General features: G+C 47.6%; 2 protein-coding genes across 4 annotated transcripts in view; one reads left to right on the forward strand and one right to left on the reverse strand.

The window, feature by feature from the left end:
• Positions 1–1,905: 1,905 nt before the first annotated feature.
• LOC142575234 (uncharacterized) lies at positions 1,906–27,770 on the reverse strand. 2 transcript variants are annotated; one of them, XM_075684400.1, is made up of 5 exons: positions 27,661–27,770; positions 10,793–11,091; positions 7,212–7,437; positions 6,020–6,381; positions 1,906–2,371 (listed from the first exon to the last, which is right to left on the reverse strand). In XM_075684400.1, exons 2-5 carry the CDS (start codon positions 11,075–11,077, stop codon positions 2,270–2,272), a joined length of 975 nt encoding a protein of 324 aa, XP_075540515.1. In that variant the 5' UTR covers positions 11,078–11,091; positions 27,661–27,770; the 3' UTR covers positions 1,906–2,269. The 2 variants fall into 2 exon arrangements, with proteins under 2 accessions (XP_075540515.1, XP_075540514.1); XM_075684399.1 differs by lacking the exon at positions 27,661–27,770 and adding an exon at positions 15,074–15,204.
• The window catches only part of LOC142575232 (anoctamin-7-like), an 82,223-nt gene continuing 82,019 nt past the window's right edge, over positions 27,768–27,971 (forward strand). Inside the window, exon 1 of one of the 2 annotated variants that reach the window (XM_075684392.1) lies at positions 27,768–27,900. In XM_075684392.1, coding sequence (XP_075540507.1) covers positions 27,772–27,900 — 129 coding nt within the window. In that variant the 5' untranslated portion in view covers positions 27,768–27,771. The remainder of the gene's footprint in view (positions 27,901–27,971) is intronic. The other variant, XM_075684391.1, reaches the window with a different exon arrangement.

Here is a 27,971-nt window from a genome sequence, read left to right on the forward strand (position 1 = left end):
TCACTCTGATTCGATGAAGTCGTCGCCTCAGTCGAGATATGGCGCAACTTCTTCATACGGCGGCTCATGGCTGCGGTGTACTCGCTGCCAGAGTCCAACGGCTTCTGGCGTCGAGCTCTTCCAGGAATCGAGCTGGTCCGAGCTTCCAAAGGCACGTCGTCCAAAAATGAGCGATGAAGCAGACGACTGCGCTTGTTCAGGGGGTCGCGGAAACATCTTCTTGCTCATCCTTGATGAAATGACTCTCACGAAAGAGGCAAAAACGTAAAAAAGCTGCATAACAGCGAGACGCCCAGATTTGGTTTGGTTTGGTTTGGTGCCTGTAGTTATGGCACAACCCACTACGGGGGATTCGCCATGAATCGGGCGGCAGTGGGTCGAAGAAGAATAAATACCTAAATAGTTTTTTTACTGAATATGGGAGATATTAAACGAATTCTAATCGTTAATAATAATTTTCATGCTATAGTTTCTTAAAATTAGAAGTTAATAGTTTTGGTTTCTTGTGGTGGAAAGCACCAGCGAGCTCTGGGCACTTCTTTGTCTTCCTCTCCAACTTCGTGGTGAAGTGCTAATGCAACTACGCAACTAAATCATCTGCCATACGAAACTCCTCTTCGCATAGCATTTCTTTGTTTTCAAAAGTACTGGTTTAGACAAAAGTCTCTGAACGTTCCATCAACGCCGTCTGGTCCACACATGTAATATTATGTAATAAAATATCTTGTTAGTAGACTTCGCCAGACGATTGTTGTGAAGGCATCCCATCAATGTAATGTGTACGATTTATTAGACCGCATACTTAAGCAACTCATCTAATTATCCATTTCCAATAAGAACTACTGCCACTTGCAAGGGCTGATAAAGAAAACCCAACGTGGTGTCGTGGTGCGCTGAACTCTGGATAGACGTCGATGTTTCAGCTAAAGCGCACGTCCTCCAAAGCAACATCGCAGCTCTAGCTGCGTTCTTAGAATTAAGCAAGGGTTCGTACATTCGTGGTAGCGACCCTCCTGACACTGTACGAACACTATACAGGAAGAATTCAACTCTGTCCCACTGCAACAAACCCCGCTTTATCAAAGCTTTAATATTATGTAGTTTTTTCGCCTGTTCACACCACCATTTCCTTCCATGAAAGCCCAGCCGCTGATTACCTCTGTTGGTAATTTTGCATAAGTCTTCTCAATTTGCGATACCAGTCTTAGTGAATGGGCTCGTTTGTTCTTGCAAGTTGCCGCATCTTCCGCTGTCCTTGGTATATACGTGAATCGCTGCTTTCTAGTGGCATCTACTGTTAAGGCTTTATTTAAATTGTAGCTTTATTAAAGGGAAGCTGAAGCACATTAAACAAAAAGCGTGCTCTCAGTGAATTATCATACTTTTTCACCTCCTGAATAAAAAAAAATAGTTTGCCAGGACACAAGTCGCCGCAAGTCACTTTATGCTAGCAAAAAAGGAGGAGCCGCGTCTGTGAGAGATCCCCCTGTCGGCTAACGGGCTCTGATGAGAAAGACGATCGTGACGTCATCGTGGGGATCGACAAAGCGCGTGATTCGAATGAAGCGCTCACGGGACCCCCTAAAGTGTTGACTTCATCCTCGCACCCAGTTTTCCGCCGCTACGCTTGGCGCTCGTGCAGATGTGAAGGGAGGGAGTAGGCAGTGGGTGATCTTCGATGAAAATTTAAACGGCGATTACTTCGCTCCTACGCGCACAGTTGATAATCTCAACTTCAGGAGCAGATGATACTTTGGCAGCATGCCAGATCACCGTAATCTTCAAATTCTAAAACCTCTTCAGCGTCCCTCTAAGGTCAATACTGTTCGATGCTAAGGCTCGTCGTGCTGTTTCAGCATACTTCTATTCCAACTCAGAAATAGCTTCCATAATAAGGCTCCCGAGATGAAGTTGTATGTTTTATTTGACTTTCAATAAAGGCCCAGCAAACTCAAGCGCTATTCCCACCGCTGCATAAACATTACTGTCATTGCACTTGCTGTTTACGAGGCATTCAACACGACCATGCAATTTATTGATCCCGCCTGCTGTTTCGGGGCAATAAAACGCCTTACGATGGCTTGAGAAAAAAAAATTTTAAAAAAGCCATGTGAGGAAAATGCCACCACATCACGGAGGCAGCGGCACAAAAAGAAAAAAAAAGAAAGAGAGCGAGGGAGACAGAAAGAAAGAAAGAAAGACAGAAAGAAAGAAAGACAGAAAGAAGGGAAGACAGAAGGGCAGGCGTCGAAGCAGCGCGTCGATCGTTTCATGCCACCATGTGCTCTCGCCGGCGGAACATGCGCATCATCTGCGGGTCTGCGAAGATCCTCGCTGGGACGAACCGTCGCTTGGGTGGGTACTGGGACACCTGGTTGTGTGAAAACGAGAAGGACGGGTGTCGCTTTCAATAACGCTCCATTTCAATCACACCATACCTCGTAGGCGAGTTCTGCCCCAATTTCTGTATTGACTGTCTGCCGTTCGCACGCGATTTTAAAGACAGACGCTTTCTTGGCAAGTTACCCCCACTGTCGTGTATCGGGTACAAACATACTGGCCTGCAAACTTTACAGGGAACTTTTTCATAACGTCTCACTACGAATTCTATTCTTTTTGTCTCCAGCCTTGTAGTTCTTCCTCGTTTCTTTTATCCTACAACCGCTTGCTGTCAATTGTCTTAGAAATTATGCTGTGAGAACACTTTCAAAAGTCTTTCTCAGTTCAGCAGCCTTAGCACACTTTCAAAAGTCTTTCTCAGTTCAGCAGCCTTAGCATCTCTTAAAATGTAGAAATTATTTCAAAAGAATGAATTCTTCGGTTTTACGTGCCTAACTACGATCTGATTGTGAGACACGTCGTAGTGAGGGACTCCAGAATAATTTTGACTATACCGGGTTTTTTAACCTACAGCTGAATATCTAAACACCTGAGTGTTTTCCATTTCGCCCCCATCGAAATGCGACCGCCACGGCTGGGATCGAACCCGCCACCTCAAGCTCAGCAGCGCAACGCCATAGCCACTAAACTACCCCTGTGGGTCTGGCGATATTGTGAGGAATGTGCTTGAAACAGTACACCTGCACTTTAGCAACTTTTGTAATTTTCAACGTCACCGTCACGTGGCGTATCAAGTCAAAATGCGATAAAATCCTGGGGCGCTCCGCACGCCGTGTGCTGTAAGGGAGTGGGGAAGGGTTAAAATTACGAACGTTACTTCGTGTAGTTGCCTAATACCTTGCTATCACTATCGCTACCTTTCGGGCGAAACTGCAATTTTTTTATGTTCTTTTCATGAAAGGTTAATTGGTTTTGTTCTGCAAGGCCGCAACATGTGTTCAAGCAAAGGTCGACCTCCGATTTACTCTGCCGTGCGGTACGTGCCATGCAGCATGTCCAGATAACAAAGCTGGCTTGAGCGAAGGCTTAGCGATCACATTCACAAGGCCGTTTTTACCGTATAACGGCTCACGAGAACGGGGCGAAAATCAGTCGTCATAGCAAAGGCGGCCGACAATCACAGAGAACTCATGTAGGAATCACTCCATCAATCCCTTTCTTTGATGCACAGCGCAGACAACACGTGGGACAATTGAGCGAGTGTTAAGGAATGCTAAAATGATCTGAGGTAACCGCTGAGAGAGAAAGGCGAGAAAATCTGGTGGCAAAGATTGTGCGAGGTCGACGCACGGAAAGCGCGCGGCGAGTTCGAGATGGGAAGTACTTTTGTGGTGCATGGCAGTACAATAGGGCTACTCGGGAAAGTCACGAACCAAAGCCCTGCTCGTCGTTTCAGTTAAGATATTTGAGGTCAACGCGGAAATTTGGTGCTTGAAAAAAATTTTCCAGCAAAGGTTTTTCCTTTATATGCGCGCTTCCGATCCATAACAAGCTACTGCTAGATGGTAGACTTCGTAGGCACGTCATTCATGTCCCGAGAATTCTTTATTCTTATCATGAGCATTCTTACGAGAAACTAGAGAAGTTGTGGCAAACTGTAACATTGAATGTTAGTGCTAAATAAAGGATGGAATCAGTGGTAAGTAACTATAACCCTCTTTTTGCCTGTGCATCGATAACACAGCAACACAACAGCCTCACTAAATAAACATGCGAGTCAGTGTGTGCTGAAGCTTATATAGTTGCTAAGGTAACGAGACGGTTGAAAGCAGTGCTTCTTCGGCAGACATGCTGAGTTTGCTAAAGGCTGACGAAACCCGGATTCTTCGTAAAAAAGCCGTCCATCCCCGGATCGATTCACCCGGAGCCTTTTGTTTAAACAGGCAAGTGCGCGGAGGGAACCACGCAGCTCACGGTAGAAGCACGTCGCCGGGACCAAGGTTGCAGAGGAATCTTTTTGCTAGCACGAAACGAACGGGGATTCATGGAAAGGACGAACAGGCGTGCTGCGAAATGGGTTACGGGAGCGAGAAAACAGTGGACTATACGTAAGCTGGTATGATTGTTGCAGAAGTTACTCTTTGTAATATAACGCCAAGAACAATTAACACTAAGTTCTGTAAGTGAAGTCCCAGAATAGATCAAACAAGGAAATGGTCGTGTTAGTGAAGATGTGTGCTTTGCACGTATGATCAGAACAAAAAAAAAACGCATCAGCTCAATTTGTAGAGTGGGAGATTTGCGATAAAATGGGTTCAATACACTGGTTTTGTTTAGTGGCGTACTTGATGGGTTCACGAGTTTCTTGAAGGCATGGCTGCAAAGGGGGAAAAATAAAGTAAAAATAAAAGCTATCTTCGTGCTTACGTTTAACTAACGTCCTTCTGGCTTTGATCATTTATTGACAGAGAAAGTCTTTCTAGGGGACTCTTAGTCTGAGTCGTCGTTGTCGGAGTCAAGTTCAGCACCTGAACGTGGTGCTGAACGTTGTCTTGATGCGTTAACGTGTTGTTGTGGCCATGGGGTTTATCTCACTTTTGTTCTCCATGCCAGACTCCGTTATGACTGTGCAATGCGTGTTGACGGTCTAGTCAGCTGATACTGAACAACTTCAGACGAGAAGGTTTATGGCCATTTAGTGCAAAATGGAAGTAAAAACGGGAGGGGACCAGGTGATCGCTAACTTTCGATTGTTTATTCTGTTTACAAAGACATCCAATATACGTATAGATGTGTGCGCTGCGCAGCATGCTGAAAACTTCGAACGGGCATCACAGAACCCTCATCAGGCTCTCTCCGAAGGAAGGAGGGCAACTGACGAGTAGCGGATACACGGAACAACTCGCTTCTTAATGCGAAAGGCCCCTAACAATTATCGTGCCGCTGCGTCCCTACACCAACCTGTTACGACTCGTTATATGAAATAATTGAGCGAGCCTCATTTCCCTCAATTTCTTGTATAAAACACAGACTACGCTTGTCTAGTGCATTAATGATACAGTCTCACTAACCATTACTAACTGATTAACCTAACTGATCTAAAGAATAACTAACTGGTTAAACTGATTTTTTATATTCTAGGCAATTGACCTTGAGCAAAGTGTTGAAAGCAGGGAAATATATATGTTTGAAGGTAAAGTTACCATGAACATTGTTATCTCTTTCTGAGTAGAAAGTAGCCGCATGGAAGAAGGTCACAGGGGTGTTCCATCATAACAATTTGGTGCACCGCTCTATCATACGTACGCTGTTTGAGCTTCGACCCTTGCAGCTCTCGCAAATACATTAACGAAGGTTTTAGTGTAGGTGTTATTGCGCTCAATGTGAGTTGCAAGACGAGAATCCGCTTTTTTTTTCATTTCTACTGTATGCGTGTGTGTAGGCACTGCAATGCTGCCCGAAGCAGTAGTGCCCGCATGGGAGCATGGCAGCACCTACACAAAAATATTGCTCATCACCGTTCTGATTACTGGTAGAGCACCCAGCTTACAAGAAAAATGGCGCTTGCCATTTTTTATTATAGAGAGAATCGACGGGCGTATGCCGGTGTTGGAGCTCACATTGAGCGCGATAGTACATCTTTACGACAGCCTGCGTGGTGGGCGTTGTGTAGTCGCACCTGTGCTCGTCGCCGTCTGCAGAAGATGGGCAGCAGTGCCCCCAGGAGGCACGAGATGCCGCACACGACGGCCAGCACCAGAAGCAGCAGGCCGTGCCGCAGGAAGAGGCCGTAGCAGGCAGCCGCTATCCCGGTCTCCGTGGACGAGGATGTCGAGTCCGTCTTGTTGGCGCCAGCTGTCGCCACTCCGCCGGCTGCCGACGAGACCTTAGCGACGTTCGGCGACCTCCGGCTGGACGCCACTGAAGAATTCGGCGGGCCGACCGCCGCCAGCGCGCCCTCGCCTTGCAGCTGCTGTTCGGCGGACTGTGCCGGCGACCGTACGCGTAGCGCAGGTTTTGATGAAGACGGAAGCTCAGGAGCTGCGCAGAATGCCACCTTCTGTCTCGCTTTCTTTAACGCGAGTGTACGTCAAATCAAGAAAAATGACACAATAGGTGGTCTTTGTTCTGCTCGCAGCCGAACACATCACATGCAGGACTGTCAGCCATTCGAATTAGCGCTGAGTAAGCTCTCGTGAAAGTAACTGCCAACCACAACCTACACGGAAGAGATGCCTCGCGTCGGTGCAGTGTGGGCGGGGGCCCGACTTGTAGTCTGTGCAGTTTGGTGCTCTTTATATGTGCGGTATTCCACTCGGCTAATGTTAGTGTGCGTGCCAGAAAGCGCAGCTGCCTCGCCGCGTCTGTCTTAGAAAGTGGAATCAGGATGCGGTGATACACCTGTGACGTCCGAACAGAGGAGCAACATAATTCAACAGCACGAAAAATCTTAGGTCATGTTATGAACGATAAGAAAAGAGGTTAACCGAGGGGCCCGACTTTTGTGAAACATATCATGAGAAGCCAACAAACAAAGACGCCAAGGACAACATAAGGGGAATTACTTGTAGTTACTAATTGAATTAAAGAAATGATGAATTAATGGCAATGAAAGTGGACGAAAAAACAACTTGCCGCAGATGGGGAACGATCCCACGTCTTCGCACTGCACGCGTAAAAAATGATTGAATTCAGTAAACCCTCCTGCTCTCCCCCGATGAACTGGCCCAAGAAATGTAGTGTCTCTTCAGCGCCCTGATAGTCGTGTAAACAAGTGTTCTTTAGAGCCCTCGAAGTTCTATACTTTGTGAACTGTTTCATATTGCTGTCGAACATCAGATGGATGTTCGAGATGAACCCTGTTGGAGCACCTGCTGAGCTAGCAGGCGAGGAAGGAGACTGTCTGCTCTCGTGTTCCTTCTTCGTCTTGACCTCGCTGGGGGCGACGGGTTGTAGCACGGGCCGGGAACTGTTCGTTCTGGTCACCTCGAGGACAGCCACCTTTTTGTGTCCGGGGTCAACGTGTACGGCCGAAGATGTAGTCCCATTCTTCCTCTTTCTCAGCGTGCCCTCTCGTTTGGAGGCGGACGGGCCGGGCTGCATCAGACACAAAGATTGCTCTCGCAAGCTGTGCAGCGTCACGTCTCGTGCAGACCGTGCACGGTTGCTGAACACGTATAAAGGTTTGGGCGCCATCACAAATATTGTCCAGTCGATTTTTCGACTGGTATGCTGCCACGCAATACATCCGTTATAAATGCAGTATCAGAGTTCTTAAAGACATTGCTACAGTCCTACAAGTATCCCACACTCGGACGATCGGACCACGTATTCAACGGGGACGTTTTAATCAAGCCGAGCGTCGAATATTCGGTTTTCACGTATGCAAAGGCGTGCCCTATTGCATTAAAACAGTCCGGTAACTTACGTGTTTGCCCCGTTCCTTCTACTTTGCTTTTGTAAGCGTTCGGGAACGCATTTACTTCTGGCTGAGTTGTTCAATATCGGCGCCACTACTGGCAGGTTTCGGCAAATGTCAGAACAGAGCACATTCACCGGCACACTCCCGGGCGCAGGCAGCAGCAGAGGCCTTAGTGCTGCACGTGCGTTGCGTGCGATGTGTATACGACGCCCCATGCAGGGGCGTGAGGAGACGAGACATCGAAGCGGCAAAGAGGCGGCCGCTTCTACGAAGAATGTCGCAGGGCACCTCCACAGTGAGCGTATAGCTTCTGATTCGCTAAGTGCATGTCAGTGAACTTGTCTTGTGTTAGGACAATTAACAAGGTGATTATAATAACAATTAGCTTGTTATCGCACTTAAAGGAGTTTGAACGCGAGCTCGTTGGTACGAATCCATCAAAGAAAACAGCGCTAAAATCATTAACGCGAAAGCACTCGTCCTATCTTCTTTCTTTCTCGTCCGTGTTTTTAGCGTTGTTTTCTTCGGTGAATCATGGCAGGTGTTCAGCAATTACGTTTGCCATGTGCATTACAGGCTAGTGCAACTGTATTGAAACGCGATGGGGTCCACATAAAGGAAGGGCCAACACTTACTGCTAAACAGACGTGCACAAGAGCCAGGGGCGTGAGTGATCACTAGAGGCACAATATGTTTCTTTTTGTTCATGATCCTTGCCTTTGGATTTGTCTTCTTGGCGGCAAACATCTTCTCATCAAATAACAAATATGTCAAAAATAGGTTCTTTTGAAGTTTACATGATGAGAATTACCTGTGCCCATATTGTCACTCCTAAACGTCATGGGGTCGGTTTTATCACCCAGGCATGTAGCTCGTGGCGGACAAAAGCCGGTACGTTTGTGTTGCGACGCGAGATTTATGCGTTATTGAGGCTTTGGAACGTAAAAGAAACGCGAGTAGTGGTACATCTTCAGTCTGCCTCCACGACGACCTCCACAGCTCTTCGCGTATCAGTGTATTCATTTTTGCAGTGCGTGAACATGCGTAAACAAGCATGTTGCTGGGTGAACTTGTATAGTAGGATACAGCTTTAAAAAACAGCAGTTGGCAACCAAGGCACACGGACAACGCGAGGTTGTTACTCCGCCAGCCAATCACAGAAGTAAACAAAATCGTCGTCATGCGACCATTTCAAAATGGCGTCGTACTTCATACCTCCGGAGCGTCTGCTGTTTTTGAAGAGTCTTTTCATGGGCGGAAATGATGAGGTGTGCAACAGACATGGACAAAGTGTATGGAGTCTGAGCATTTCACTCTTCATAAGTCCGCGGTACGGTTCATTTCACTGCTGACCCTGCTTTACTCATTAAACTTCACTGCCAACTGAAGTGAAACTTGACAACAAATAGTTGCAGCGAAACAAGCGTTTTATTACAGTTGAGTAAATAATTAGGCTTTCACCATTCCACTATAATACACGAGTGAAAACGTACAAAATTACGCGCTTATAATTTTATTTTTGTAGTTACCGCCTTATTTATGCAACAGGGAAAGTTTGAAGTACGAACTATTTGCCGCCTCGCAGAGGAACAGTGGCTGGCGGCTACGAGGGCGTGGGCGGTGCTTCACTGCAGACTTGAGTTGTGTCCGACTATAGGCCGGCATTATAGCTTGAACCTTCGAGTGTATAGCGCTAGCTAGGACGTCCTCTTTGCACGACAATTGCCTTTGTTGTGCGCAGGAGTACTGAATCTTCTGCAGGAAAAAGGGTTCTTAATTCAAACCTTGCTATTTAACTGCGAGTGAGCGGCACCGGGGACCGCGTTCGCATAACTTCTCTTAAATATAAGTGTACTTGGTCACTGGTCCGCGTTCGGGCATTGGCCTCTAAAGACAGCACTTAGCGAGTTAAAGAGACGATCGCCGCAGTGGTCAAAGCGAGGGAGAAACGTAAGTAGACTTCTGTGAATACCGGCCTGGCTCTGTGCCTGCGAATTTTATAGTCAGGGTCCGTATTCCCAAAGCTTCTCGTTCGTAAGTGCTCTTTGCCATTCGTCATCATGCAGTCTTCGCTAATGCTATATGCAACATCAGTAATGGCCACAATTTTCTCTACGAACAAAGTTAGTTAAGAGGTTTTTGTGAATACAGCTTCGTGCATGCTAATCTCGAGCACCGGATTATCATCTGCCTTAATATTCCTCTTGTTACCATAATGTAACACTGCAGCGCCCGCCTATTCCGTCCATCTAACGTGATTTTCCAGCCTACAATTCCGGTGTTCAATTAAAGTTGCTAACAATGCAGCTAAGTTCAGAAACAAAGTGGCTATGGCATTGTGCTGCTGAGCTCGAGGTCAAGGGTTCGATCTCGGCCGCGCAGCGCATTCTGATGGGAGCGGAATGCAAAACGCTCGTGTACCGTGCATTGAGTGCAGGTTTAGGAACCCCAGAGGAGCAAAATTAATCCAAAGCGCCTCACTACGGCATGCCTCATAATTAGATCGTGGTTTTGGCACGTAAAATTCCAGAACAATTTTTTTTTCAGCGAAACACGCACGTAATTACAACATTGATTCATCTCGTGCATTTACGTATATGCCCGTTATATCGTGATAGCAACGCGTCATTCCGTGGTACTCCATTACGCTACAGAATACGTTAGGCAAAGTCGCCAGCGTACAGGGCATCATCGCGTGAAACCGTTTCAGGACACTCGAACTGCGTGGATAGAGTGCCCTAGAAGTGCTTTGGAACCGAAATCAAAAGTAACTCCCTGCGACGCTCACTTCAGGTCTGCTTATTGTCTGGTTCAAGCACTATGACACCGGCAAAGGATAATTAGGCCGTTCGCCTATGTCCGCCTCGTGCAAAGAGCATTCGTACATCGCAATAATACTTTCATTATTAGTTTACGACACCTTCGCAGTGCGTCGTTCCCGCGCTGCGTCCGGCTTGCTATCGCGCGATTACCAACGTCGCGACAGGCGCGTGATGTACAATGGCGTTGAATTCTTCGATGTGAACCAACCTCCTGGACAAATTGCGGGAGCGGCAGGATGATGCCGCCCATAGAGGAACCCGGCACGCCCAGCGGCACCAGCTTGATGTCGATGGCCACGTCGACTCGCGGCGCATCGGCGGACTCGTTGCGGCTCTCGTTGCTGGGTGCCTCAGCGCCGTCGACCACTGGACCGGGGATCATGGGACCTGGGACCACAGGACCAGGGACCGGCCCGGCAACCATCGGCACGATAGGCTGAGGCACGAGCTCGTTCATCACGCGCTCCATCATGTCCACCATGCTCATGAGCATCGGCGGAGCCTCCGCTGCGTGTCAGCGAGTGTGCAAAACGCTCTTTTCTTTCGGGTTCTCCTGAAGAGGCTTTGCATCACATAGCGAAGTTACGAGACTCATCGCGCATGCAGGAGACACTTGTTCCAGGAATCTCGCTCCAACAATAACTCTTCAAAAGCGTTTCGTGATAGTTACGAAGTCCAAAAAATACCGGCAGAGATCACCTCGGGATGACTGTCGATGTTAATGCGATTAGAATTGAAGCAAGGTGGCGACACACCTTGCTGCCACTGCCGATACACATAACGCGTGACGCGTGTACTGCAGCCAGGATCCTCTCTCGCCCTTCCCTCTGGAGATGCAGCGCCATCTAGCTGCTCTGCCACGAAGTTCGTGCGTGGCGCTTGTCTGAATGCATGACGCGGGTTCAATTCTGCCCAGCACTGGATGCATTTTAAACAATTATTTATGCATTGAAAAGCGGCACATGCCCATTGGCACATATCCAGTACACGCACAAATCGGCGTGTAAGAGGCTCATTGGAAAGCGGCCCATACTCAGATGCATGTATACCCAGTGACAAACTGACGTGAAAGAGATGAGATACAAACATACATACCGCAAACTGTGTGAAGTAACCAAAGTCTGTTAATCGCAGTAAAAACCAAACTTTTCGTGTTTTGAAGAAAAGTTCTGTAACTACCCGCGGCTCCCCCCACCCCCCTTTTTCTTTTGTACTTTTGAAGATGCGACATCTTCGTTTGAGATATGTTGATCTTACCGTGAAAAATGTCCTTGTAAACCAGAAAAACCGCAAGAAGTAAAGACTGGCTTGAAGCATGCGCCAACTAGTCGTAACGTCATGACCTTTGTATAAGGTGTGGTCAGGACTGGTTAATAGTTTATCAACAAACAGGTATTGCATTTAGTTATAAAGGAACCAAAGCCTCACTTAGGTAGTTCAGAAAAGATCTTCCAGAAAGAAGTATGAATTGAACATACAAATATACACTAAAATCCGTGACGGCGTACTATCGAACCGGCGCTGCAGTTGGAGGATCGAAACCTTATGATTCATTTTCGTATTTTCGTCACTATTAATAATTTTTCCGCAAAATGAATGCGAACCGATGGCTAAAAAATATTTCACCAAACTGAACTCTCTTAATGCTACTCTTATTGTCCCTTTAGGTCGGGTGCTCCGAACGTTGCAAATTGTATTTGAATCTGCTCTTGCAGCATAGCTCAGCTGTGCCTGTACGAGAGCTTTTCACTACGCTTTTTGACAAGAAACTTTCCTCAAGGTGAGGCACTTAGCACGACACAGCAGCACAGCGTAAAGAGAAACGCGTCGCTGCGGTGAGGGCCCGTCTACGTAGTCAGAAGAGCGAGACGAAGGCAGTCAAGCCATTGCTGATGGGTCGTCAAACAGACATTGGCTGCGGCTCCGCAGCGTTAAGTCGGGACCGCGACAAAAAGAAGCGGGCTGCGCAGAGCTAGGTGTGCTCCTTGCCGCGAAGGGACCGCCTGGCTTGTCGAACTGAAATGCTGGAAGCTTTTCAAGTGAGAGCCGGCTATCACAGGCATAATACGGAATACAGAAGGATAAATAAAATCCTTTAAAATAATGCAGTTGCGGGTTGTGACGGCACTGTTTATTCACACAGCGCGGCATGCGGGAATGGCTTTTCGCTAGTGATGTACTGCTCCCGATTCCCATGCCGGCCTACAACTGGTGGCGCACACTGATACTATATGTCGAATTTCTCTATAGTATCCTTAATATAAATATTTATGTCGCAAGGATCTTCTCGTCGCAAGCAACATTAAACAAATAACTTTGGGCTTTTCTATGTTACACAAGTGCTTTAGGTGCAACGCCGCCATATCTCTCTGAAGGTTTCGTTACTCAGAGACGTAATACGTGACAGTGCCCTTTGAGCAGAGTTTGAGCTCAATATGAGTGCTCCTGAACAGCGACTAGAAGCTCATTTTATACTCATACTGAAAACGCAAATAAATATAGTTTGCTTCAGATACATATACAGCGTTAGTTGCATTTATGGCTGCCATTGCCGCAAAAGAGCAAGGATAATGTAAAGAGTTCAATACCACAGCACCATGTTCTTCTTTATTTTTGTGTGTGGCCCAAGAGTTTCCTATATCAATGTACTGGAATTGTCGGGTTTCCAACTGTTTCCCTTAAAACCAGACCTCAACAAAACTCAAGAAAACAATATTGCGGGAGAAAGCTGCTCCTGATCAACCTCCAGCCAGATCCCGGGAACCATTAAGGCGCGATCGATTAGAGCCAGGGAGCCCGCCAGACTTGTAAACACTGCGATTTGTAGCATCCAATTACGAAACGACGTTTCTTTCTCCATGGGACGTTAGCGCAGCTCTCTGTTGTCGTGTGTGCGCACGTGCGCCGCCAATCTTGGCGGGAGCGCTTTTCGTTGAAAGTCAGAAAAACAGCGAGCAGCTTCTAAGCGGGCGGAATTGCTCTTGTAAGGAGACTATCTGCCTCAACGGTAACAGAGCGTCTTGCTACAGCGTGGCCTCAGCTGCAACATGTCCCAAATCGACATCGTGTGGGCTCGGTAATACGTCTCAGTTTTAAAGGTGGCAATGCTGCTTGCTCACGCCTTCATACACTGGCTGCCACCAATTGCATGCACTGCGGCCAACAGAGGCGCTAACAACAGCCGCTGCTGTGGCTCAGAGGGTATGACGTACTGCTGCGCGGAGGTGGTCGCATCCGAAGGGGGCGGAATGCATAAACGCTCGTGTACCACACGTTTATTCCACCTTAAAGAACCCTAGGGCCGTATAACGTAAAACTATTCCAATATGTTTTTATTTCAATCTCCTGACGTCAAATTTGCGTAACCGCTGACGCAAGCATCGGGCGGTCACCCGCAGGGTTGTTTGAACCGACCAATCAAATGCTCCCCTTGTTCGTAGGAGGTCACTTTTGTTTGCTTGAAAAACGAATAACATTGCCTGCAGTGAGCGGCTTGTCTTATCTAATTGGCTCACAAGAGGCGAGGAGCATGCTCAAGTGGAGAGGGATTCGATGGGGCCGAGCCACTGCACTGAATACCGATAACCAGATGAAGAGGGTGGTGCCGGCGCCTGCGATTGCTCCGCTTCCTCTTAGTTGGCGGTGGCTCGTCGACTACCGCGGCGGCATGCAACGGAAACTTAATGACGCTAAAACCGATCCTCAGCAAATAAGAGTTGGCAGAACGAGGTCGTAAACGTGCCGAAATTTCCGGAAAACGTTACACGGCCACGCACAAAGTTTTATTACACGCAAATACACCCATGCTCTCCGGCAGGACCGAGTAGCCCGTGCCGGAGCGATTGGTGGCAGCCATTTTTTATTCCTTTCGGAAAGGGGGCAGCCTGCTCCTATTCAGTAGAAAATTCAGTTTTGTTCGGCATATTAATGCATCTTTAACGCGTACACGTCACTTTGACGTGTTATGTTATTGCGGTTTTGTGACGTCGCGTGAGAGGCAGGTGAATTGGGTGCAGCCCGAAAACTTTTTACCAATAGCAGAGGGCTTATGGCAAAAAGGCGTCGAATCAGAAATAACTATTTTTGTTTTGCTCGGTCAAATTATGCATAATCATTGTGTGCACGTCATATCAGATGGGGAGCTATCGCGCTTTTCGTGATGTTGCGTGACAGATAGTTGAAGTGAGGGTGGTCCAAAAACGTTTTTGATCAATCGTGGTAGGCTGATTGCAGAATTGGAATAGAAAAGTTTGGAATAGTTTTACGTTATAGCGCCCCTGGCTAGACAAAATTTACTAGGGAGCTTTCCACTATGGCGTTTATCATATACCATGTGTTCCTTTGGGGAAATGAGCAGCATTAATAATAGTAACCGTTATAATAAGCTTATAACACTGAAGTATCGGGCTCCGAGCCTGCCACATGTTGCAAGGCACTACAGCGCTTGACGCGCCTTCCGGAGCACTTGCAACGCGCCTCACCTACTTACGCACGAATGGAGGCGGGTCCGGGATGACCTCCATACGGCGCAGTTGACCGGCGGCGGGCGCCACCGCAAGCAGCAGCGACGGGAACAGAAGCAGCAGGGCGGCCATCGCGGACGAATTCCTTGGGCGCGCGCACGGAACGCACTTCGTCCCCTTCTTCTTCTTCGGGCGCGGCGTATCGGTCACCGCGTGAGGTCATTAACCCAGACAGACAATCTTCGGAACGTGACAGGTTTAAGGGGAACCACCACGTTTCCATAAAAGAGACGTCTGAATGTTTTATTGCTCGCCAAGGTGGCTCAGTAATGGCGCTCTGCTGCTGGCCACTAGGTCGCGGCTGCGATACAGGGTAGCGTCCAGGGGGGGGGGGGGAAGCGGGTGAGTGACGGTCGTCTCTCTTACCTCCTGAGTTGCAATGGGACACTAATTGAACCGCAGTATCACCATTATTTGTTGTCATAAGAAAATTACCTCGACTCTAAAACTACGTCTCTTAACGGCTCAAGCTGTGCGCTCACGATGATTCAACAGTATGTCACTGTGTGGTGTAAGTGTTGTGATAATTGATGGTCGCACTTTTCTAGTAAAGGCCCACTTTCATTAATGTCGACTTCGATGTCGGACTTGTGAGCGCCTCCTCCGTGCACTCGACTGGTTGCACTTCACGAACTCTGGATTGCCCGGTTGTATTCCCCTCGGTAACATGACTTCGTGAGGTTTCGATAACTCTCGCGTGGAGTATGCTTTCGTTCACTCCTTCGGATCATGTCACACTGTACTATATCACGAACACTTTATACCAGTCTTCCAATAGGTCGAATCTGAGAGAAGGACCTATACTCAGCGATCCCTCTCGTTTCATGTCCACCACTTTTGCCCCTTTTGGTCTTCCCATCATACTGCGCGAGTACCACAGCCCAAATAAAGAAATAAGGCAGCGCTTACATATATATATATATATATGGATAGAGGGGGAGAGAGAGAGAGACGCGCGGGTCGTACAGGAGAGAAGAACATGCCGCGGGTGGTATTCATCTGGCTCGTTCGCCTGCCTCTGAAGGCTCCGGAACAGGCTGGCTGGCCCTACAAGCGCTGCAAAATTCAGGTCTATATGCTAACGAATCATTTGTGTTACCGCACGAAGCACTGACCTACTCCCTCGTTGGTGTATGCCGTTCTGTTTGAAGCAACAGGAGCGTGCTTCACCTCGTCCTCGTAGACCAAAGTTGTGCTAGCAAGGTAGACTTGTTCAAGAAATATCGGAGACCAAGAAAAGCTGGCGTCTTGTTTTGGTCGCTTCGCTATTCGGTGACGTTTCATAATTCTCTGTGTCTTCTACATTGGACAAGCTGAAGGACATCGAATGACACTGCCATCCCACTAAACATGGCAACCTGGTTAATTTCAGTGATATTTGCTGGCGGACTAGTTGGTCATGCATTCTTCGTACTTGGCGCAGTGTTACTACAGATATAAACGTAGGGAACAAACCAAGAAGGGACAGGACAGAGTTATGTTTCCTGTCCCTTCTGAATGATTAGCTTATCTCCACACCCATTAGCTCCCTCCTTACCGGTAAACCTCCTAACTTCCTAACCGGTAAATGGTCAAGTTCCCTTTTTTTCCCATCCTAACCATTTAACCAGTTACCTTCCCTATTAAAGTGTTTCCACCAATCTAGACCACGCTTCTTACCTGCAATGCTTCCCCGAGGATGTCCAGGATAGACCCACTGAACAGACATACAAGCACTCACTGTGCATAAAGCGCGCATGTACGCGCCACAGCCATAATTATCTTTCTATCTGTGCCTTTCTAAGTTTTTTTTGTGTGTGTGTAGCCTACCGCATCCACAAGCGTCTTATTTTGCTCTTGTTAGAGGGCAAAGTAGCAGATTAATTGCGAAGTGCTCTCTAGTTCTGCCTCTCAGGTGGGTGCCTTCAAATACTTGTTGAGACATATTTTCCGGCTTCAGTGTACGTGCGAGCTAAGGATCTGCTCGAGGAGTTCTCAGGCTTTATGTGAGGAGAGAGAGAAAAGAAAAAAAACGAAGAAAGTCGGAAATGCTTGCACGCTGAAATCATCCTGTCTGCCATGTTCAGCAGCACCATGAATCTCTGTCTGTGCGTGCGTGCGCGTTACACTACACTACATAACTTCCCGCATTAGCACAAAGCCTTCAATCAATCAATCAATCAATCAATCAATCAATCAATCAATCAATCAATCAATCAATCAATCAATCAATCAATCAATCAATCAATCAATCAATCAACTTTATTTACCAGTAGTACCACTAGTACCAATAGTAGCTTTTACCTCTCAGCCACTTTCTCTGAAAATAAATATTTCTATAGCCCGGAAGCTTTAAAATATCCGCTAAATTTCTGTTTTGTCTGCTTTAGTTTTGGATGGTTTTGGTGACTGCCGAGCTCTGCTCTTCTATAGTGTCTTTATAGGTCTTATTTTTTTTAATTTTATTTCTGAGCGTAATGAGTGTTAACTACTACCGAAACGTTGAAGATGTAATTTAGAGTGCTCACAGTGGAGGTGTAGCCAACGTTCAAGACAGAAGCGTTAGATGAAGCAGCGAAAGAAAAATGTTATATTGTCCAACAGGCAAATTATGAAGCCGAGGAGGCAGCAGAAAGAAAGGTGCAATTAATTAATTAAACAAATTCTGGAATTTCCAGTGTCGTCACTACGATCTGATTATTACGAAGCGAACCGTATAGTAGAGTATTTTGACCACCGAGGATTCTTTAACGTGCGCCTAAATCCAAGTACACGGAGCGTTTCTGCCATGGAGGTAGGAAACAACAGCAGGGAGCATGCCGCAACGCGATTGAAGCCGAAACCTACTGGGCCAGTGTAGGCCCAACACGTGATCGCACGTCAAAGTGCGCGGTTGGTTTTAGTGTTCCCGCTCTGCAGGCAGAGCCTCGGCAGGGTAGCCGAACAAACGCGCACCGCATAAAAACTACTGTCATAGCTGCTGGGAACCAAGCGTCCCAGCAAATCTCGATTATCGCTCCGTGATCTCTAAGCAAGAGGTCACGTGTTGGGCCACCACTGTGGCTTCACGGAGCGTTCGCTTGCCAAGGCTGACTGCATGACGTAATGCTACCTCCTATATTTTCTCTTCCCCCATGATTTCTGCATTGAACTGCTGCCGCCGCGGCCGGGATCGAACTCACGACTTCGAGCGCAGCAGCGCAACACCTAAGCCACTGAGCTACCTCGGCGGGTCAGAGCAGAGCCTGTCTGACAACAGAGGGAGTCAGAGGCAAGGACGCTCTTTGTGCGCAAACGACAGGATGTGTGGTAAAAACAAATGGGGCGAATGCTCACCCTGGATGCAGATACTCAGTTTACCTGTGAGAACACCCGTGATGGCGAGGTAACGAAGAAAAAGTGTTTTTTTTTTTTTAAGTGAGCACTTAAACCGCATTGCCGCAGGGCAGACAGATCACACCCTTCAGAGAGAGTTCTCACTTTTTTCCTTTCCTGCCATCCACGCCTCTCCTCGTGCTCCCTTTCTGCCGCTCGCCCTCGGCGCATTATGCGCTTCCTGGAGACGACCGGTCTGGCGTCGGTGACCTCATCCGCCGACCAATTGCGCGTGTGACGCAACTCTCACACGGTGCGAGAGGCGCTGTGAGCGTACGTCTGTCTCTAGGCAAGCGGTAGAAGAAGAAAAAAAGAACAATAAAACGTCGATGAAGAAAAAAAGAGCGAGAGACTGCAGCCTCAGGGTCGAAGTTGAAATCCGAAATTTCTGGCGGGAGTCCAATAGAAATGACAAAGACTGGGCCCCAGCGCTGCATGAAGCACCTACACTTTTCTCTGAAAGTTAGCTGGCCGCAGAAGAGAGCGGTCAGCTCGTTGCGCTGGAATTCCGCCGGCTAAACGGGACGCCCCGTTTCTCCTTTCACGGGCAAGCCGACAGATGGCAACACGAGTGTTTTAATGGAATCAGTGCTGCCGCGACCGCTCCTGCTGGCCGTTGCTTTTTTTTTTCTCTCTGACGCGATCTCTTTCTGGGTTCGGAGTATTGTTTTGCGCAGTTAACGAGAGGTGAACACCGTAGGCACCAACTAACTCATTTCCCCGACTGCATTCAAGATGCCTTGGGCTGTGCACATGTGATGGTGTGAAAAAAGTGCGTGCGGCCGACGTCAAGCAACATCCTTTTCGTCGTTTTTAATACAGCCGAGAAGTTGACGCCCAATGGATAACACAAGTGGACTCCGTATGTACAGCCGTTGAACTATGTATTATGGTTGAACTGCCTATAAAAGGGGCGTTACCAAAGGGGTGTGGTGTTAAACCACCCTAACTTAAATAAAAATAGCAGTTAGAATAGTCTTCTATCAGGTTACGAACTGGCTGGAAACGTGTGCTCGATATCAAAAGCAGGCTGGAGACTTCTCCCATGAAACTAGGAACACATTTCAACTTCATGCCAACTCAAACAAGGAACGCATGTGCAATGTTTGTTTGCTTCCCCCACTGTTCGTTTTTTTTTTTTTAGAAGCATACAGCAAGCCCTAAGACCGGGGTGCAGAAACAATTATTTTCCTGCACATAGCTCCTTCTCGTAGAGCTTCTCAGCTTCGTCGTGTTCTCTGGCCTAGCACGTCAATGTCTGAAATAGTTCATCCTCCTATCTTACATCATTAAATGTTCGCTTTACTAGGTCGCTTATTATGGGCAGCAAGCATAGCGTGATGCTAACACCTTAATTTCAGATATGTTGCCTCATGCTACAGTGGCCGACATAAAACATACGTGCGTATTTTAACGCTATCACAGGCTCTAAACCAAGACCTCTAAATTCCTTTAGTAGTTAATCATGAGCGTCGCACCAAACTATTTATTGGTTCCGCTTGAAAACATTTCGCTTTCGGTTCAACTCCGGAGCGAGAAAATAACGATTGGAACCGGTTTGTAACAGTTCCTGTCCGTTTGCTCGTTTCTTTGCCCGTTTAAGAATAATTACGGAAAAACAGCATAAATATTTTTTGTACTCAAACTTGACGGCCCTTTAAAAATTTTTTAAAAAGTTGGAGGCGGAGGGTTGCGTGCTGTTCTTTGGGCAGCAATCAGTTACGAAAAAAATCACATTTTGAAAGCATACGTCAGAAGCAGAAAGTCATTTGTATCAGACTTACTTCAGCTTATATTACCAGTGCGATCAAAAGTGACAGCTCAGCTAGGTAGGGCTTGCTCATTTCAGCGTTTATATATGGCTCTCCCGTGACTGGATAACTATTTATTTTGCGGTCGCCAGTTTCAAACACTCACTAGTGTATGATCAGCATGCCTGCCTCCCGACGCACTGAAAGCGCGGCCGCTTCTAAGATGACCGCATGTTCGCAGATTTTTGAATTAGTTCCAGTTCGATACGATGAAGCAAGTGTTCTAGCACTCTAGGAAAACGCTGAGTTGGGCTTGCTGGTATAAACTCATAATTACAACAGCGCCAAATACGAAGGCAAAGGGGAGACACGAAACGACAGGACCATGCGCTGACTATCAACGGAAGCTTCTTTTTTTTAAATTATCTATTCTTCAACTGACTATCAACCTATGCTATACTTTCCTTCCTTTCTTTTTTCATTTGATCCGCCCTTCCAGTGCCCTAAGCAGGCAGCTTGGATGGGGATTGTGGTTAATTTCTTGGCCTTTCTTACCTCTGCTTTTCTCTGCCTGCAGGTCCATTTATTTTTCCTTTCGAAACTCTTTCATTCATTCTAAATGCACACGCGCCGAACTGTAAAATAAAGAAAGGCATAAACTCTACAAGGTGTGAAAGCCTCGGCGTCTGTTGTCTGCACGTTTAAATGCAAAATAAAGAACGCGTGCTTTCTCACGTCACCAGCTGCTCGTTCCCTTCTGCACCTGTGTTCTCGCATTTGTTTGACCTCCGTTTCGAGCACACACGTATTCCCCTTCTCGTTTAAATTCGTCAGAACTGGCGTGCAAAACATAACACTGGCGGATTCTTATCAGCAGGTCGATAAGTGTGCCCCCATTGCTACAACATTGGGTGTGGCACCACTTCTCGCCACGTGGCATTGACTTATTGATTTCGATCTGCCAAGATATGGTGTGCTGTAACGTAAACCTATTTAAAACTGTTTCTGTTCTATTTTTGCCATTAACCGTCCGTGATTGGTAAAAACCTTTGAGACCACGCCCACTTAGCCTGTCTGTCACGCAACATCACGAAAACTGCGGAAACACCCCATCTGATATGACATGAACACACAGATTATGCATGGGTATTCGCCGAACGAAATAATGAAAGAATAGGTTCTTTCCGATTCTACGTCTTTTTCGCCATTAGCCTTTCGCTGTTGGTCAAAATATTTCGGCCTGCCGCTCCTTTGCCTGTCCGTCAAGCGACGTCGCGAAACTGCGATAACTGACCGTGTCAAGTGACATCTACGCACTAAAGATGCATTTATATGCCGAGCAAAACCGATTTATTTTTCGGGATAATTGGAGACTGTTCCGCTCAGTAAGGAACAGAAGATTAATGCCCGCCGATCGGTTCTGGCACTGGCTGCTCGGAGCTGCCGGCGAGAATGGGTTTCTTTGCGTGTAATAAACATATTTTCGCGGATGTCTAAAGTCGTCGAGCTTTCTCGGCAGGCCCAACTCCTTTTTCGTTGAGGGCCCGTGTTAGCGGCATTATTAAATGTCCATCGCGCACCGCTGCAATTATCGACCAGCAACCACAAGCTAAGCAAGGGGAAATGGACCAATCGCAGACGCCGGCACTACTCACCACACCCGGTTATGTACTTTCATAACGTACAATGGCAGTGTAGCTTTCACCAGTAGTTGGGGTACTAACATTCGTATGGTATGGTATGGTATGGAGAACTTTATTGGGTCCTGAAGGTCAACCATACGTTGACGCGGGCCGCTCCCACGTTGGGACTGTCAGGCCGAGCCCTTCAGCCACATCGCGGGCCTTCTGGACTGCCCGTAATTGGTCAGAGAGTGATTCACTGTGTAGCATTTGCCGCCACCATTCGTGTTCCTTGTCACGGTCTGTGAAGACCGCGGGGCACTGCCAAAGCATGTGGTCAAGAGTAATGATGCCATTGCACTTATTACAGTTGGTTTGAATTTCCCTCTCCGGATAGATCCTGTTAATAAAATATGGACTTGGGTATGTTCTTGTCTGTAGCAAACGTAATGTGACCGCTTGGCCTCTGCAAAGCTTACCGTGTGGCAATGGGTATTCCCTTCTGCTTAAATAATAATGCTTCGTGATTTCGTTATATGTTAATAATCGATCCCTGTGTTCCCCGGGTGAAGTGTAAGTTGCTCGGTCTTGAAGAGCACGGCTAGAAAGCCCTCGTGCTGCTTCATTTGCCACCTCATTGAGGTTTCTCCGAGCTCCGTCCACCACCCCCAGATGTGCAGGAAACCAGCGGATTTCGATCCTCTCACTCTTGACCTTCTCTAATAATTTTGTTGCTATCCGTGTCACATATCCGTTGGTAAAGTTGCGTATGGCTGTTCTTGAGTCGCTGTAAATATGTGTCCACCGATTAGCCCGGATGGCTAAGGCGATTGCTACTTGTTCTGCTACTGTGGGGTCCTTGGTATAGACGGTGATGGCATCCTGTATGTTACCTTGAGTGTCTACGACAACGGAGGTATACGCATCCTTATTCTTAACCCAGGCAGCGTCAACGAACACCGCCTGCTGCTTATGTTGATCTATGTCTTGAAGGAGTGCCTTCGCCCTTGCCTTCCGTCTCTCGAGGTTATGTGTCGGGTGCATGTTCCTAGGGAACGGGGTCGTCTTTATTGTTTCCCGTAGTCCCGCTTGCAATTGTGTTAATAATTCTCCTTCGTTGGTGTGGTTAATTTCTACGCCAATTTCTTCAAGTAGCGCCCTCCCAGGGCGTGTCCCCATTAGTCTCTCCTGGTGGGCCACCTGTTGAGCCTCAGCTATCTCCTCTAGTGTGTTATGCAGCCCTAGGCGCAATAAGCTATCATTGGCCGTGCTGATGGGAAGTCCTAGTGCAGTCTTTATAAGTCGTCTGATTAAAGCGTTTAGCTTGTTCTTATCAGCCTGTGTCCATTGGAGCATGCCAGCCACGTACGACAAGTGGCAAAAGGCGAATGCATGTACCAATCTTATGGCACTGTCTTCTCCTAGCCCCTTATGCTTGTTGGTAACTCTACGCAGAAGCCTAATGACTTCTTCTGACTTGTTAGAGATGTATTCTATCATCCTGCAATTAGATCCGTTCGCTTGCAGGAGAAGTCCTAACACTCTAATAGTCTCCACCTGCCTGATTGGTTCTCCATTCTTGGCGCATATGTCAATTCGGGGTTCTTCCTCTGGGATATATCCGTTCGGCCTGCGCCCACGCTTACTGCTCCGTAATACCAATAGTTCTGATTTTTTAGCAGAGCAGTTCAGTCCCATACCCTCAAGTGTTGTTTCTACCACATAAATGCTTTCCTGTAGTTTGATCTCTGTTTGTCCCATATTACCTTCGGCACTCCAGATTGTTACATCATCTGCATATATAGCAAAGTGGATACCCTCAATCTGCGCGAGACCTCGAGCCACTTTTGACATTGCCAAATTAAATAACATGGGAGATAGGACAGACCCTTGTGGTGTCCCACGATTCCCAAGTTCCAGGGTTGTCGATTGGAGTTCGCCTAACCTGAGACAAGCAGAACGGCCACCGAGAAAGGCTTTGACGATATTGTGCAATCGCTTACCCAATCCCATCTCCGAGAGGATATCCAATATGGCCCTGTGCTTGATGCGATCAAAGGCCTTTTTCTTTCGTACTGTGCACGCGTATGTGGTACATTGGATTGTTATCCCAAGCAAGAGTAACAAGAACGTGTAACATGTGTATTTTCACTCATTGACGCAAATTCCACGAAGCGTTGTAGAAGCTAAACCTAGCATAATTAAACCAATCGATCAGCTAAGGGTCAAATTCCCAAACTTGTTAGCATGCAGTTACTTTTCGTAACTAATCAGTATACAAGAACAGGCCAATCATGATAGCCAGTGATACGAGAGCTAATGCATTATCTCCCCTGTAACTTCCAGGTCTCTACATCGCGTGATGTGATGCACTTTTACAACCGATTTCTCCAGTGGAAACGATGCTTTGAAAAAAAAAAGAAGAAGAAAAAGCTGAATGAGCCAAGCACCGATCATAGGCGTACCACTCCGAAGACTTAGGCTTTTGGAACACGGTACAAATGTTATATGAAAAATGTGTCCCCTTTCACTGGCATTCACCCGAATGCTGAAAAAGGTCGGGAAAGAATCCAGGCCAACCCCATCATTGGCATTTCTCCGAATGAAAGTCTGGGTGCTCCCGCAAAACGGAAACTTCCCGAAGGTCGCCAACCGCCACTGCATAGATTAGACAGCAGCACTCCACTAAAGCTGTTTAGTGCCGCTTGCGAATTGCCCAGCCGGCACCAAGCGGTCGCTGCTTAGCGAATTCACTAAATCACAAAGAACTCCATTTCACTTCACCGAACACTTTTATACTTAGCAGAACAGCGCTAAAACGGACGAAGAGATTTCTTTTTAGGGGGAGGGGGGGAGGGGGGGGGAGCAAAGAGCGCTGTGCCGTAAACTATGAAGGTTAACGAACTAGCCCAAGTTTCCCTGCTGTTACAGGAAACGACCAGTATCGGCCTGCAAGCCAGCGCGGGCATTCAAGACTGCGGGAGCTCTTTTTGCGTTTCGTAAGCTCAATGCAACATGTGGGCAAGCGGATTGTTTTCTTACTGGTGCACCGCGAGTTTCAGTGCCGAGACTAAATCATCAAAACTGAGAGCTGGGCGAGTCGGTGTGGTTCCATCTGAACGAAAAAGTGTGCGAAAAAGACGTAGACGAGAAAGAGAGAAACGACAAACACGGGTGCTACTAGCACCCAACAACTAATTGTTCCCACATAAATGTGAGCAAGAAGCAGTCTCCGAATCTAGAAAAAAGGTGTCTCCCGTCCTCTTCCCGCATTTCAGATTCGCGCGATACAGAATTCGAGGACACGTGCCAATGCGTTCTTTGGTCAGGGGAAGGGACGCCAGGCGAAGGAATGTACGGCTCTAACAACAGGCGCCTTATATTCGCGCACAACTCATTGCATCATGTGGGGATCAGGTTTACTAGTACAATTTCGCCTCCGTTCCAATTAAGATCCAGCTTCAGTCTGTTGGCTTCCGTTCAACACAGATGTGTTCCACTATGCTGGAGATAATATGTTTCATTTGGCTTCGTGGCATGGCGTGCGGTATGTTTTGTTATCAAGGTCACTTGCTTCGGACAGCTGTCAGGCTCCTTGCGTAATGCAAGCCGACAGCACAGAACCGAAATCATGGAAGACATCTGTATGAGCGGCTTCGGGCTGCGACGTGGCATGCTCTGCGTGTATTTCACGTCCTGCTGGGGAGCGATGTACACCAATCTACTGTTGTAAAGCATTTCCTCTATTTCCAACACTATGAAAAATCAGTTCATTAGTTAAAGCTTACTCAGAGCAAACAGTTTTGCATGACCTCATAAGTATATATTACGTGGCGTTGATCGTCACGTCAAAAAGAGAAAGAGGGAGCTCTGTATTGAAAAGCACCGCGTTTTGCTGGCGTATTTTGCTCGCCTATAGATGACGGCGCGACGTGATTTCCGAGGCCACGGATTTGATATATTGATCTCTCATCACTTGTCATCGGGGAAGAGGAAGATCATCTGCAGCAGCCAAAACGTATCACAAACCCGAGTTTATTGCACTATATAAAAATTTCGGCGCTAAAGTTGGTCAAGGGCGAGCATTGGAGTAAGAGCTGGTATTTATTTGCCAAGGCAGAAGTGTGCTTAAGCGGCGTTGGAAATCGCCGACACCGAAAACGAAAACGATCGACGTCGATAGTGGCGTCATGCCTCGACAACCTTCACCACACGCTCATTCTTATGCACTGTATTATATACAATTCCAGCTTGCACTGTATTCCTACAAACTTCATCATCATCATCATCATCATCATCGGCAGCCTGGTTACGCCCACTGCAGGGCAAAGGCCTCTCCCATACTTCTCCAACACTTCAACAGTATCTTAATGGCAAGCAAGATCCCCTCACAATCGCTGAATATAGCACGCGGAAGCGTTGCTTGCACCAAACGTTGAAGCCCACGGCCAAGAGACATATGAGAAAGTGGTGCTTGTAAAGCCACTGTCCCATTAGAACGTTTCCTGCACGTGACATATGATTTTGCAGTCAAATTAAGGGACGCCACTCACGTCCATAAGGGATCCTACTCGGTGTCCGTGTGACGTGGTATATTTCATTCCACCTTATACTGTTCTCTTACCCTCCTTACTTTCCTCCTTCTCATGTTGAAAAGCGTGGACAGCTGTAAGAAGAGAGACAATCGCTAGCCTGCTTCTCTCTTTCTCTCGCCGAGATGTGCTAACACGTGACTTTGGTAGTCTTCGCGTTCTTGCGCTGACAGAATTGAAGTCTGCAGTGAGCCTCCCTATCTCTTGATGTTATTGTGCGTCTTACCCGGCGGGCAGACCACAGTTGTTTGTGTCGAATCCACAAATTTGTGTAACACCATTCGACACAAATGAGGTTAAATTGAGCATACATGTTCCTTATTAGTTCAGACGCCTTAGGGTAACAATTATTGTTAAGTGAAAGGCGCAAGCAAAAACACACAAAAGCAATGGGTGAAAAGCGTGAATTGCACTAGTCCAACAAACAATATACATCTTGCGCGGCTCTGACACGAATTTGCAGCTTCTGTGGATCACTGTCTTGACTGCCTATTTGCGCCACCATTTTATGAGCAACCTTGAAGGGTTTGTTTACAGTCGATAAACCACAACAATCCCCACGCTGAGACCCGGCGTCCCCATAGACTTTGCAATGAGCACACAGAGCCGTTGAGCTAACGAGGTCATTACGGGCGTCACTAGGCACGGCGCAGCCATTGTCTCCGGTGGCGCTCGCGACGGCGGCTCGGCCTGGTAGCAGCCAAGCGTGGCGTGGCGTGAACGCCGACGCCTCCCTGGTCGCGCCAAAGCCCGCCGCACCTGGCGCTGCTGCCCCGGGAATTTCAAAACTCACCTGTTCGCTTTCGCCAGTGTTGTGTAAACGCTCAGCTGGCACTCCCGTAAAGTCAGCTCCCATGTTGGCACGTGCGAAATGCGTAGAATCTCTGCATAGTTCTCACCCCTTTTTTCGAAATTTTGTGTCACCGAAGTAGCTCGTGGAGGAAGGACGTTCCAGACAGCAAGACCACACGTGGTGGATCATGACAGCTCGATTTTATGCTCGTAAACAGGAAGCGCGAGGGGCGACTTGGTAAGAAGTTGGAGTGTGGTGCACTATTATCGGTTGTTCTTGTTGTTGTTCATGACAACGCTGTGCCCATCACTGTAGCCATTACCACTGTCGTAGTTGTAATAGTAACGATCACACTGTTTTTCCTTATTGTTGCGTCCTTGAACTGCAATGTGGCCTAACAGTTTCGATAACTATTATCATGTGCTTTCAGCAAAATTTCACCTTTTTTTCTCGCTTTGTGCACCTTGGGGCGTCTCCAGCAGTGATCCCCCGTCGGTGGTGGTCGCGGCGGACGGATCAGCGCCGGCAGAAGCAGAGCCAGCAGCAGCAGTCATGCCACGGCTGGGACACTACAGCGAGAAGTACGAGCTGAACGGCAGCGGCTCCGAGCAGCCGGCCGCCTCGTACGGTTCCTTCCGAAGGGACGAGCAGGGGGCGCTGCTGAGCCACGACCACCTGTTGGTAAGCGAAGAGAGAGAGGGGGGAAACTGTTTTAAGCAACCCTGGATAAGTCTGTCTGTTGGCAATGCTTA

Source organism: Dermacentor variabilis, chromosome 3 (assembly GCF_050947875.1).
Source record: "Dermacentor variabilis isolate Ectoservices chromosome 3, ASM5094787v1, whole genome shotgun sequence".
NCBI classification, from domain to species: Eukaryota; Metazoa; Arthropoda; class Arachnida; order Ixodida; family Ixodidae; genus Dermacentor; species Dermacentor variabilis.